The 13,240-nt window shown below is 47.1% G+C and overlaps 1 protein-coding gene across 2 annotated transcripts; it reads left to right on the top strand.

The window, feature by feature from the left end:
• Positions 1–99: 99 nt before the first annotated feature.
• On the top strand, positions 100–8,592 carry NOA1 (nitric oxide associated 1). Of its 2 annotated transcripts, none has more exons than XR_007777513.1 (7): positions 100–1,085; positions 2,131–2,295; positions 3,008–3,204; positions 4,406–4,537; positions 6,063–6,179; positions 7,130–7,410; positions 7,705–7,850. XR_007777513.1 is itself a non-coding variant. In XM_009101315.4 (7 exons), exons 1-7 carry the CDS (start codon positions 122–124, stop codon positions 7,908–7,910), a joined length of 1,899 nt encoding a protein of 632 aa, XP_009099563.3. In that variant the 5' UTR covers positions 100–121; the 3' UTR covers positions 7,911–8,592. The 2 variants fall into 2 exon arrangements, 1 of the variants encoding a protein (XP_009099563.3); XM_009101315.4 differs by lacking the exon at positions 7,130–7,410 and adding an exon at positions 6,989–7,106 and having other exon boundaries at positions 7,705–8,592.
• Positions 8,593–13,240: the final 4,648 nt, after the last annotated feature.

The following is a 13,240-nucleotide window of genomic DNA, read 5'->3' as shown; positions in this document are numbered from 1 at the left end:
GCAGCGGCACGGCGGCTGCGCGGCCCGCTACGTCACACCCGCGTCTCCCGCCAGGCGCCCGCGCGCTCCGTGACGTCAGGCGCGCGCGCCCCGCGGCGGTGTCGGTGCGTCCGGCCGCGCCATGCTCCGCCTGGGCCCCGCGCTCCTGGCCCGCCTGGCCCGCGCCCCGCTCCGCGCCCCGCTGCGCCCGTGCGGGGCGGCGGCGGCGGCGGCGGGCCATGGCGAGGAGCAGGAGCGCTTCGTCTTCCTCGAGTACGAGCCGGACGCGGCTGAGAGGCCGCCGCCGCCGCCGCGCCGGGAGCGGGAGCTGAAGCCGCACCGGGAGCGGGAGCTGAAGCTGAAGCCGCGGCGGGAGCGGGGCGCGGCGGCGGCAGTGCCGAGCCTATCCGACCCGTCGGTTCCGCCGAGCGGCGTGAGCTGCTCAGGCTGCGGGGCCGAGCTGCAGTGCGGGGACGGCGGCGCGCCGGGCTTCGTGCCGGCCGAGCGGTACCGCAGCCTCGTGTCCGAGGGCCCCGCGGGGCTGCGCGGCGCCGTGTGCCAGCGGTGCTGGGCGCTGGCGCGCCACGGCAGCGCCCTGCGGCTGCGGCTGCCGCCCGACGAGCACCGCCGCGTGGTGAGCGCGGCCCTGCGCCGCCCGCCGCGCCACGGCCGCGGGCCGCTTCTGCTCTACGTGCTCGACGTGATGGAGCTGCCCGACCCGGTGCTGCCGCAGCTGCCGGCGCTGCTGGGTCCCGACGTGCCCGCCGCCGGCGTGCTAGTGGTGGGCAACAAGGTGGACCTGCTGCCCGCAGACTGCCGTGGGCACCTGGGGCGGCTGCGGCAGCGGGTGGCGGCCGCCTGCGCCCGGGCCGGGCTGCGGGGAGCCGCGCTGGTGGACATCCGCCTGGTGAGCGCCAAGACCGGCTACGGCGTGGAGGGGCTAGTCAGCCGGCTGCAGCGCTCCTGGAAGTGCGCCGGCGATGTCTACCTGCTGGGCGCCACCAACTCCGGCAAGTCCACGCTCTTCAACACCCTGCTGCGCTCCGACTACTGCAAGTCCCGCGCCCCCGACATCATCGACAGGGCCACCGTGTCCCCGTGGCCAGGTCAGTGCACTGCTCGGCCCTTTGTAGCACGGGTAATGGGGGATGTGGGGTGTGTAAAAAACAGGGAGCTGTACGCTTCTGGGCTGCTCTCGATCACCCCTGCAGCAGGAGAACCTGTCACCAGAGCGGTACCTGCCTCCCTGAGCACCTCCATGGTGGGCAGCAAGCTCTAGAGGTGTGCCGTGCTTCACTTTTTCACCTTTTGAGGTGAAGTGAGCTGAATTGTTTAACCCGGAGAAAAGGCGGGTTGGGAGATGTTATCATGCTGTATCTACCCAAAGGGAGTTCTAGCCAGGTAGGAGTGAGTCTCTTCTCCGAGGCAGCCAGGAGAAGGGGACACAGCCTCAAGATGCGCTAGGGCAGCTTTAGGTTGGACATTAATAGCAATTTCTTCACCAAAAGGGTAATTACACATTGGAATGGATTGCCTGGGGAGGTGATGGAGTCGCTGTGCCTTCATGTGGTACTCAGTGCCATGGTCTAGTCAGTGTGGTGATGATCTCAGAGGTCTTTTCCAGCCTAATTGATTCTGTGATTCCTCATGGGGGGGCAGCAGGAGTGGGATGCATATGCTGAGGTTATTGCACATCCTGTAGCACTAAGAGGCTTGTTAAACCAGCGTGGGTCTGTGTGTACCCCTGCCAGTTAGGATGGCACCTGATGTGCATGCCCTGCCTGTCCCTATCTATTAGAGGCATCCTCCAGTCTGGAGAGGCTGGGAGGTGCCATAGTGAGCACCTGTAGGACAGACCAAGGTGTCTGGAGTTGAGGCTTGAATGGGGTGTACTGTCAGCCTTGGCACCACCTTTGAGACCCTTTTATTCAAACTATAGGTGAGAACAGGTCTTAAGCAGCTGGATGGCTTGTTTTTGGTTCCTCAAGTTGGGAGGCTTGCACTTTATGGGAGCCCCTGTAGTTCTACTTCTACCTCTAACTTTGTGTTATTGGGTTTCACCAAAAAGTTAGAGAAAGTTTTTTGTAATCTTGTTCCTCAGAGCTGACAAGTAGTCAGAGATCCAGAAGTGCTTTCTGTTTGTTTTTCCAGGAACCACACTGAACCTGTTGAAATTTCCAATTATTAACCCTACATGTGACAGGATATTCCGAAGGCAGGAGAGGCTAAAAGAGGAGGCAACAAAAACAGAAGATCAGCTAAGCAGTGAAGAAAAAAAGTACCTTAATCAACTTAAAAAGCAAGGTTACCTAGTGGGTGAGTCAAGGTGTTATCTTTCTGCCCCTAATGAAAATACTGCATTACACAAAGGTTAAATTATTTTGACCAGTGTTTGGTCCCAGATTAATGGGGGCAAGACCTCTGTCTCCTCCATAAGCAGCATCATTAGTACTTTTGAATACTTGTCACCTGCTGTAGTAGAAGAGAATTCCCCTGTGCAATGCATCTCCTCTCTGAAGGAGGCTGGCAAATTCTGATAGCTTAGTAGCTTGCAAGGATATCATATTGCAAGTAGGGGCCATCTCTTGTTCCCAAATAAAGAAAAGAAGTTTAATTTTAAATAATCACATTTGGGCTGCAGGCTACAGGGGTTGTACATCACTTTAGTATGTATTCAAAAGAGGGGGAGTGCCAGAAGATAGCTCTGGATTTTCAGATAATTCTGTGTTTGGCAGTCTGAGGCTCTGAAAATAGAAGGCAGCCTGCTTTACCATAAATTGGAAATAACTAAGTGTCTGTGATCTGGTCCCTACTGGGATTTTGGGATATGAGGAGTGCTAAGCAAGAATTATAGAAGGGATTTCTTAGCATTTTGTCTTTTGAACACAAGTTTCAAGCCACATAGTGTCTTTATCACCTTTATACTACTCCTGTGTATCTCTTTTAAGCCATGAAAGGAGCAGATGTTTGATTAAAGGAAAGCAAGTTAAAAAGTAAATCACCAGGAAAACCTTTCATTTGAATCCAGGAAGAGTTGGAAGAACATTTCAACAGCAGAAGTCTAGTGCTGAGATTGACTTCGACCCTGACACACTCTCTTACAGCATGGATGAAGACCCTAGAGATGCCCCTAAGAAGCTTGAGGAAAGGGAGGAGTTCACTCACAACGAAGTGAAGGATGCTCGGTGGTGTTTTGACACTCCAGGAATTGTAAAGGAAGACTGTGTAGGTACTCTGTGGTGCTGTGTTTTGGGGTGACAGGGTTTGGGAGGGCTGTTCTGTCTTAGCTGTGCCTGTGGGAGAGTGCTTCTGCTGTAGTCCTAGCATTAGCATTCTCTTAGCTTGGGAGATGTGTTAAGATAAGGTTTGTATTTACTTGAGAGGAGTTCATGTGGTAATGCTGTTGCATTTCTGAGTAGTGCAATACTTCCAGCTTTGCAAAGGAGCTGCAGGGCTGTGTCACCAAACTGCCACAACCTCTGAACCAAGAAAAGTAAGCAAGAGTGCTCTTAGCAAGTTCACTCCAGCATCACCCAATGGAGCTGACACTTCTTCAGCTCCCAGCCTACGGAAGAAGGTGGAGCTTAGGAGGATAACCAGAGTTTTATGACCAAACCACGTCTTAGAGAAAGCATTCTCCTGAAGCTAGGTGGATCTGCAGTGTTGCTTATTCTGCTCCAGTATGTCAGGCTTTTGTCAGTAGAGAGTAGAGCAATGCCCTCCTGAAGCCAGTGCTCACAAAGTGCATGTCTAAAACAGGCATGTTTTGATTTTTGGTCTTTTTAATACCTGTGCAGAACTGCAGGTCATCTGGGGAAGATTTAATAGTACAGGCAGACAGGAAAATTCTGAAGAGAATGAATGCAAGGACTGTGGTGAGACTTTACAGCTCAAGTGCAGGTGCTGCTTTCATGAACACTAGGAAAACTCCTGGTTTTCTAGTGATGTGTTTGTCAGACCATAACCTGTTTTACTAGGCTGCACTTTGGTTTCTGATAGCCAGTGTAAAGACTGACATCAGCTTCGAGATCTGGTTTGGTAACTTGGGGTTGTGTGTGTTCTTCCCTTCTTCTGGATTTTAATACTTGTGGAAAATACTTCTTGCATCCAGAAATAGTTGCTTCTGTTTCTGATTCTGATTATCCTCGTGCTCTCCTTTGGAGAGTTCCATACCAAGTTCCAGATCAAATTTTGTTCCTGCAATCCATGTTCAATCTGAGTGGAGGACAAGCAGATTGTCTGTGGCAGATTTTGGCAGGGGACATTGTTCCTGTTTCTCGCTTACTGTGTGGACCAGAATTGAACTGTTGTGTCAGATGTTCTTGACATTGCTTTGATTGGTCTTTTTCTTCTATCAATATGCCAATACTAAATTCGTTGTTCCCATTGAAACATCTGGAATGAGTTATGACAATTTATTTTGCAGGTTTTGAATCTCCTAACAGAGAAGGAAGTAAAACTGGTTTTGCCATCACATGCCATTGTTCCACGGACCTTCATTCTCAAGCCAGGAATGGTGTTGTTTTTAGCAGCCTTGGGACGTATAGACTACTTAGAGGTAAGGGAAGAAAGGATTTTGGGAGCAGCTGCTTCATCTCTTACTGTAGGACCAGCCATAAAAGGCTTTCTGGGTAGCTCTCCCAGTCCCTTTCATTGCTGCTGTGGAGGTGATGAATCAGTTACTAAATCACTGCATGAAGTCAGAATGCCTTGGAGTGGGTAGTTGGAGGGTTTTTTACTTGGTACCAGCATGCAATATTACATGGTGTATAATGGGAACTGCTTTTGAATGCTGACAAACCATCTTCAGTTTCATGTGCTTCCCATGGCATACAGAGAGGCATGAGGGAGGGAGGAGAGTGTCAGAATGGGAGGAGAATGTCAGAATTAACTGGGAAAATCGGTGGCTTTCCTCATTTCTATGTTTTGTGAAAGCTGCCTGCTAAGAGAGAAGAGCATAGACATTTTGATTTCCTGGCAGACCTCTGAAGAGCTTGCCTAAGGAAGCAATTAATTGCACGTGTATTTTAGTTTCTGTAAAAAGTATTGTTCAAATGTGTTGTTCAGATTTTTTCCATTTATTAAAAATCCCATGCCATACACCTTTATTGAACTGTGTGGAGTTGACTTCCTGTGATGCTTCCTCTGTAAGGGGCAGTTTCTTTCATAAGAACATTAGACATTATCATAAGTCTTAGATCATTTTCTCAGTAGCTTGCCCTGTTTCAGGGGTGTGTATGGCTATTCCTTTGTTTCAGTCTGCTTTCCAGGATCACCACAGAAATGTTGGATTGGTACTTGGCTAAGGACACTCCTGACCTGCTGGAAGAAAACCAGAAAGGTGGAGAGGGCTGGATTCTGTAAAGTAAAAAATGTACTGGTATGGCAGGAGCACACATCACTGTATCAGTCGTGTGTATCTCTATCCTCCTGAGATCTTGGAGGACAGTTGTGCTCAGATCATGACAGAAATTCCTGCCTCAGCTTACACCTTTGAATTTGAAGGAATTCCTGCCCTTATTTCTGGCTGCTAGCAGTGTTTGGAGAGATCTCTCCCCTCTCTGACCTTGTTTTCTATGCCTCCAAATGTGATGAGAGTGCCTGCTGAAATTGTTCCACCAGCTTAGCATAGCTTGAGAGCAGCTGGAGCCAAGTCCTGTTGAATGAGCACTGTGTGTTAGAAGTGTAGAGTGATAGGAGAAGATGCACCCGACCAGATGTCCATCACCTCTTGCACTGAATAACCACTCTGAGTTTGTTCTTGTGAATTAAATGAGAGCAAAGATGTCTCTTGGATGATTTACCTGAGCTGAGCAGCTGTGCTGGCTGTGAATGTGGCATTGGGGGTGCTTTGAGGCAGGATGGTGAAGTTGAAGTTGTGGGTCTTCTCTTCTGGAAACTCAAATCCCAGTTTTATATAAACCATGGCTGCTGTTACTGGCAGAGGCAAGGACCTCTCAAACAGGGAGGGGGCATCCAGCAAGGCACGTTTTCAACATGCAGGAAAGAAATGGGGCAGGAGGGAGCAATTCAGGGCTGCCTTTCTCTTAGCATAATTAACATCCTTTTGGCATTTATTTCAGGGAGAAAAGCCTGCCTGGTTTTCTGTCTTGGCTTCTAACCTGTTGCCAGTCCATGTTACTACGCTGAGTAATGCAGACACCATCTATGAGCAGCATGCAGGCCAAGAGTTCCTAAAGGTAAGGGGAGGTGCTGGAGGAAGCTTGTGGCTGCAGGTGACCCCTGTCTGGGGCACAACTGACAGGGAACATCCACAGGTATCAGGAGTTTGGCTCCTGTGCAGTGGGTCAGTGGAAAAGCTCAGTGTGGAGCAGTCTTGCACAAGACTGTGTGGCTGAAGTGTTTTAGGAAAGAGCACTCAAGATGATGCATTTTCAGCAGAGTTTCTTCTTCTAGCATTCAGGCTGATAAGATTTGCAGTGCTCTGCTTACTCGTGTTTGGCTCTTCTTGAACAGCCTTAAAGTGCAGGCAGCAGTGGGGATATTTTCCATGGCAAACCTGCAGACTAGGGTTTCAGACCAGATTGCAGCTGAAAAATTTACTTTTCTTATTCTTTCCTTGCTAGATCTTCTGCACATATCTTCATCTCTTGGTGGTCTGACTTATTCCTTGGTATGGCTATGTTCTGTGTAGCACTTGCAGATTGATGGGAGATGGGGTGAGCTGTCCCTGTCCTGGTATTTCCACTCCTGTGCACATAGACAACAAGTGCTGTCACTCACATCAAGGCAGCTGGCCTGATTCACCAGCTGCATCCTGTAGTGGGCACTCCATCTTTGCTCACCTCCCACAGGGTTCCTCTGGATGTGATCCTGACTCTCTTCTGACAAATCTGAAATAACTCCTGGAGGTTATGCAGTCCAGCTCTTAATAGGCTAACAAATGTTTAATGTCTTTATTCTTCCTTGTGCCTTGCTTCCCAGTTTGAGGTAGGAATGCTGAAGAATCTCTTGACTGTTAAGTAATTTCTCTGTGTTTTAATCTTAGGTCCCCATGGGTGGGGAAGAGAGAATGAAAGAGTTCCCCCCACTTGTCCCTCAGGACATTACACTGAAAGGAATTGGTGCCACTGAGGCAGTTGCAGATATCAAGCTTTCCTCTGCAGGTAATTTAATATTTCTTCATTAGTTTGCTTTGCAGGGTCTGCATCCTAGAAACATTGATGGGAAGAGGCCTCTGAAGGGGTGAAGCTGTATTTCCTGCTCAGAGCAGGACTGTCAACAACACAAAATCATAGCAGCCATGACTTTGTCCAGCTGAAGTGTGGCAGCCTCCAAGAATGGAGATTGGCAGCCATGGAGATTGGCAGCCATGCTTGTAAAGGATGGCAACACTGGAATACTTTATATTCTGGCTGCCATACTGGTTCTACAGCATCAGGAATGGCTGTGACACTGTCAGCTGTCCAGGTGAGAGGGAAAGGGCCATTGATTGGAAAGCTTCATTCTTGTGTTTTTGTAGTTCCCACCATCCCTCTTAAGTTTACCAGGAAAGAGCTGTGTCTGAGAAGAGTAACGTGGCTTTAGGTGCTGCCTTCTGTTGGGAAAGGGCTGGAGATGACCTTTGAGCTTGGTTACTCCAGCAACCACATGAGGGTAGCTCAGATTTTTAGCCCCTCTGGGAGGCAGCAGTTTGTGTCAGAACCTTGTTTTGATCCTAGGGACTTGTCTTCCTCACTGTCTGTATTCTCTCTGGCTGTGCAGGCTGGGTGGCAGTGACGGCTCACGAGGAAGAGGAATTGCTGCTCCGAGCCTACACTCCCAAGGGCACTGCATTGGTGGTGAGGGAGCCTCCCCTTCTGCCTTACATCAGTACCATCAGAGGGGCCAGGATCCCAGGCACTCCTGCCTACAGGACCAAAAAGCCTCCTTCCTTTGTGGAAAACCTAAGAACCACGGGAATCAGATAGCACTTCTTAGCATCTGAGCAAGGCAGAAGCCAGAACAGCCCCTGGAGAACCTTGTGACTTATTGGTATTCAGAAAATGTTGGGACTCATTTTGAAAGGCCAGCAGACACATTTTGGAAAGCAGAGCTGTGGGGAAGCTCCACAAGTCCACATCTGATCCAGCTGCTGAACTGCATCCATTTTGAATGAACTGAGAGGCTGGGACCTTGCTGTGGGAGGAGAAACTGCTTCTCCCTAGGATCTGCATTGATGGGCAGATCCCTTTACCTGTCCCCTTTTGAAATACAGGGTGGAAGCTCACCTGCCTGACCTGTCATAGAGTAGGTGGTTTCTTGCAGACATGCTCCCTCATGTCAGAAATCATCACCTCGTTCTTAAGGTGTTTCCATAGTTAAGGGGGTGGGGGGAGTTGGAAGGAGCAGGGAATGCTCCAGTGTGGGTATGACCCTTCTGGTGGCTGATACTGACTCAACAACATTGACCAGAAGTGTCCTTTCTCTCCTTCAGCATCTGGAGCAGATTAGGGTGTGCTTTTGGACACAGGAAAAGTGATTTAATGAAAAGCAGGTCTGCTCATGTGCTTGAAGAGGAAAGTTTTGCAATTCACTGCTTTGATTTGGTTTCTGTAGCTTGGATACAGGTTTTGGAAACCAAGGGTATAGAATAAAACTTCTCAAAGACCATCTTTTGTTGGCCTAGTTGAGAATGCACTCTTTGTTTGGGTATGAGCATCTTGCTAAACACATGAAAGTTCCAGTGCAATAATAAAAGTGCTCAATCTGCAAAAGACAGGCAGACTGTGAGAGACACGTGGCCAGTCAGTCTGCTGAAAAAGAGGCAAAAAAAGAGTATCTTCTAATCTCCCTACCGTTCCACTGATGTTTTCCTCAGTCAGTCCATTGGTCCCCAGAGGCAGCTCTGCTGTCCTTGGGTCCTTGGCTGTTGTCCTGAAGAAGCCTGGGTGATCAGCAGAAATCATTGGCTCATTCAGCATTCTCTTCTCACCATTCTTGCCTGTGGGATGTCTTGGCATTCCTTTAGGGAAACCTATCCCTTTGCCTTGTAATTTGTTTCCCCCCATTTTCAGCCCACCATGTGGGTCTGTGTGCAGGCCCTGCTCAGGGCTGCTCTCATCCCCTATGTGAAGGTGCTGGGACTTCCTATGGAGCCACTTTGTGTGCTCTGCCACTCCCTTCAGCCCTTCCTTGCCCTGCACTGCCACCTTCTTCCCTACTTCCCATGCTGGGGGTTGGTGAGATGGGGTGGGCTGGGTGGGGCCATGGTGGCTTTGAGAAGTGCTGGTTTCAGCACTGTCCTGGGGGAGTTCTCTATCCTTGCTGGCAGCTGCCCAGTTCTCCCAGTGTAGAAAATCAGTTCTTTATGAAGGTCAGTCTGCTGCCAGTGAACCCAGGGAATGTTTCTCACATGTGTTCAGTCTGTCTCTAGCCTAGACTACAGTTCCTCCTGTACATTAGACAAAATATGTGCACTCTCACCTTGATTTCTCAGGAAGCCTTTTCTGGTTCTTTCTAGAGAAAAATAAACTATGGCAGCATGTTCCTCACTGCTCAGGCTGTGACTCACAGAGGTCTCCTGTTTTCCTCTGTTTCTCTGTTGTGAAAGCCAGCACATGTGTGGCCACTCCTAGGGTGTGCTTGGCAAGCCTCAGAGCACAGGCAGCAAGCTCCAGAATGTGTTTTTTCCAGCATGGGTATAAAGGACTGTAGCTGTCTTCCTGGCTGGATTACTTTGTGCTCTTGGCAGGCCTTACATTTGGCTGCCAAAATTACTGAAGGAGTTGCCAGCAGGACTGGTGTGAGGATTATCTGTTTTAGCTGTGCTAATCTTCACAATGCTGTGATTTTCAATTTCCCTTTTACAAAGGAAAAAACCACATCTTTTTAATGTTTAAGAACAAGATTCTAGAAGCTTTTTTTTTTTTTTTTTTGAGAGAGATTCTTTTTAAAATTACTTTTGTGGTGATGGAAGAGAAAGCACCACATTTATCTCAACTATTGTAACACACACAGCAAACCAACCCCTGTACAAATTCTGCCCATTCTTTTTGAGCAGGCCATGGATTTATCAAGTACTTTCCTTGACTTGCTCATAGCTAAATGGGAGAACCATGTTGCTTTGTGTATCTTGAACATTTTTAAGCTGACAAGAGGCTAAACAATTTCTTTATGTGTGTAGAAACAGCGTGAACATCTCTTGTTGTGCAGTTTACGTCTTAGGCAAGAAAACTGAGAAGAATGCAAAAGAATACTGAGACAGGGACCTCTGAATCTTGAACAAATGCACCAATCCAAAGTTCTTCCTGGATGATTTACATGTGTCAGATGGTGGTGAGAGAGAAAGAGTATCAAGATCTGCCAGAACTGCCACCTTAATATCACAACCCAAAAGCAGGTGGAGGTATTGAAAGATACCAAAGTGCCACCCATTGCTTTTCATCCTTGGCTGTATGGCAGGTGTGGGGATGATGTACATCATGAGAAGGGGCTGGTAGACAACACTTCCCCTCTGCACGTCAGAGGTGTGAAAGGCACTGCAGCTTCTGGAGGCAAAAGCCACTATAATGTTCTTTGGGGCTGATGCAATTCTGCAGTTGCCTGAATTCAGAGCTGTGCTTACAGGCCACAGGAGAATCCATCACTCCTGCCTGTCTGGTTTCCAGCTTAAAAGTAGCTTTGGTACTGATTTCCATAAAAGCATCAATTGCTTAGCATAATAGTCATGGGCTGCAGAGGTGAATTAGCCTGGCTCTGCCTTTTGGCTTTGTAAAGTTCTCACACATATGGTGGCTTTAGTTCTTCCTGGAGCACTGCCTGGGGTGGTGTCACTCTGTTCCCAATGTGAAACAGACTGTAATTTGCACAGGCTGTTTCTCAAACTTTTATGGAAGAATTAAAGTTTGGATTTGTTTCCATCACTGAAGTGTCTGGAAAAAGAAAGGTAAAATGATTAAGAAATTCAAACACTCAAAATGTAAAGAAGAGGGAAAAAACAGGAGCAAATAGAAGAAAAAAGTAAGTAGCAGAAACTGCCTAAAGAGGACTGCATTTAGAGACAAGGTTTAAACTTTGTGGTCTTATGTGCAAATCTCACCACGGGATCATTTCAAAACCAGGGCCTGGAGTTTGGGCCCCAGAGACCTTAAAAGAGTTCTAGAATGGGCTACAATTGACAAGTGTTATGCAAACAGAGGGAAACATAAATAACTACAGGTTGTCTTCACACAACTATCAGAAATCTGTCCACAGAGATCAAATATCATGTGTCTGTGATCTGATGTATGCTCCATAACCAAAACTACAAAAGACAATATACTGCATTTGTTTTAAGGGTACACCTGAACTCAGCAAACAGTTCTTGGGGTCAGAAGCAATACCTTTAAGCCTTTACACATTTGCTAATTGAAAATAAAAAAGTAACTACAAAATTAGTCCTGGTCTTTCCCTGTGCATGGTAGATTGTACTGCATTTAGTCTGAAATTAATAAGCAGGTATATAGTCACATGAATTTTGGAATTTTGAATTAAGCTATCCACAGTTATAAAAGAGAGAGATTTTATTCTACACCTCTAGAACATTTGGTGTAGCTTTGGTTTATTTGTCTATAAGATAAGAAAACCACTTCAGTACATTCTATATTTGCAAAACAAGCACATTTAATTTTAGAAAAACACAGGGAAGTGAGGGAAGCCTGACATTTTTTCTAAAAGTCAAGGCAGGCAGAGTTAGAGGTTAGAAGCAGGTCCTTGAGCTTCTAAATGTCAGATTTGCCAAGACCTTAATAAAATCTTGCAAATACAAAATATGTTGTAAACATTAAACAATGGGACAAGAAAATAACAATATATCAAATGCATGTGCAAAGGTTCTGAGAATTTGCTGAACCTCTTGCAGTTATGACAAGCAGAGGAAATATGGGAAAAGGGAGAAAAGAAAAAAAGTGTGAAAACATGGTATCCAACAGAGGGAGGTTAACCTCACATGCTGTTCATACTTTGTAATTCTACAAGGTGAGGGGACCCACAGGCAGAGAGCTTTGAGCATATGACTCCTTTTTGTCCAAGGAATAAGGGAAATTTAGAGAAGTAAAAGAAATTCCTCCCAATAAGTATTAGGAAATATGTCAGTATGCATGCAGCTAAATCTTTCAAATTAGTGCCTTAGAGGACATCTTTTTACTGGTGTGAACCAACTGGGAAATGCAGTAAAAATCTTTGACTAGAACCTACCAGGCAATGAACTGACACAGGGGTTCACTGGGGCAAAATTTAAGGTTTATCCCTACTGGCAATCCAGCAGATTTTAAGGTTAGAGATTTTTGGCTGAAACTGTAGTGGACAGGCAAATGCTTTTAAATTTGAGCATCCAATCTTTATGAATCCAGCAAGCATTTTGGAAATAATCATTTGACATCCATGTTACAACCTTGCTGCTGGGCTTTGGGCACTCTGGGCTCCCTCCATGCAACTCTAGGACTTGTGGTTACATCTGTGTAGTAGCTCCCAGGAATTCTTTTGTGATAATACATAATCCAACCTTTTTAAAAGAGCCTGTGACTCTTTGAAATGCTGTGGTAGTCAGTGCTGCTGAGTATGGAAGTCATGAAAAGGAATGAGTGTGTTTCAGGATCACTGGCATCTGTATGGACAAGCACCTTTGGATGAGTGAGGGCAGTGGCAGACTGCCACTTGGTTTATTGCTGGCAGTCCTGTTTGAGAAGCAGGAACTGGCCAATTAAACCAGTTCACACAAATTTCTTCAGGCTGCTCAATTTATTTAAATGTGATACTGGTGGGATAAATCCTGAGGATGACCAAGAGTGATGTCAGAACTTCCCAGTAAGGAAAGCTTCTGTGGCAAGGAGGGGAATGAATGTATGATGTGTGCTGTTTATTAAAAAATATGCAATTGACCCATTTAATATCTTACAGTAAATCAACAGGGGCTCTTGTGGGATGAAACCCTCAGCAAGTTAACAATGTGTAGTGACCTTAACAAATGAAAACCCTGAGATCTGGGCTAAGAATACAGAGTCATTGAGAAAGCAGTGAGGATGCTAACAAATGGCATTTATTAGCCTAACTCCACAAGGACTGGCAAATCCTATTCTCCCCATTCCTAAGCCTGCACAAAAAGGAAAACTAAAGACAAAGGGGGTCAGGAGGAGTCTGTGGGCTGTCAGTGCCCTCTGAAAGAGGGACATGTAGAGGGCCATGCTTAAGAAAGATGCCAAAACCACAGTAAGCCTAGAAATAAAACAACCAGAAATAAAATTTCCTGTTTCCCAACAATGCAGGCCAAAACATGGTTCCT

Source organism: Serinus canaria, chromosome 4 (assembly GCF_022539315.1).
Source record: "Serinus canaria isolate serCan28SL12 chromosome 4, serCan2020, whole genome shotgun sequence".
NCBI classification, from domain to species: Eukaryota; Metazoa; Chordata; class Aves; order Passeriformes; family Fringillidae; genus Serinus; species Serinus canaria.
This window is presented reverse-complemented; position numbering and strand designations above follow the sequence as displayed.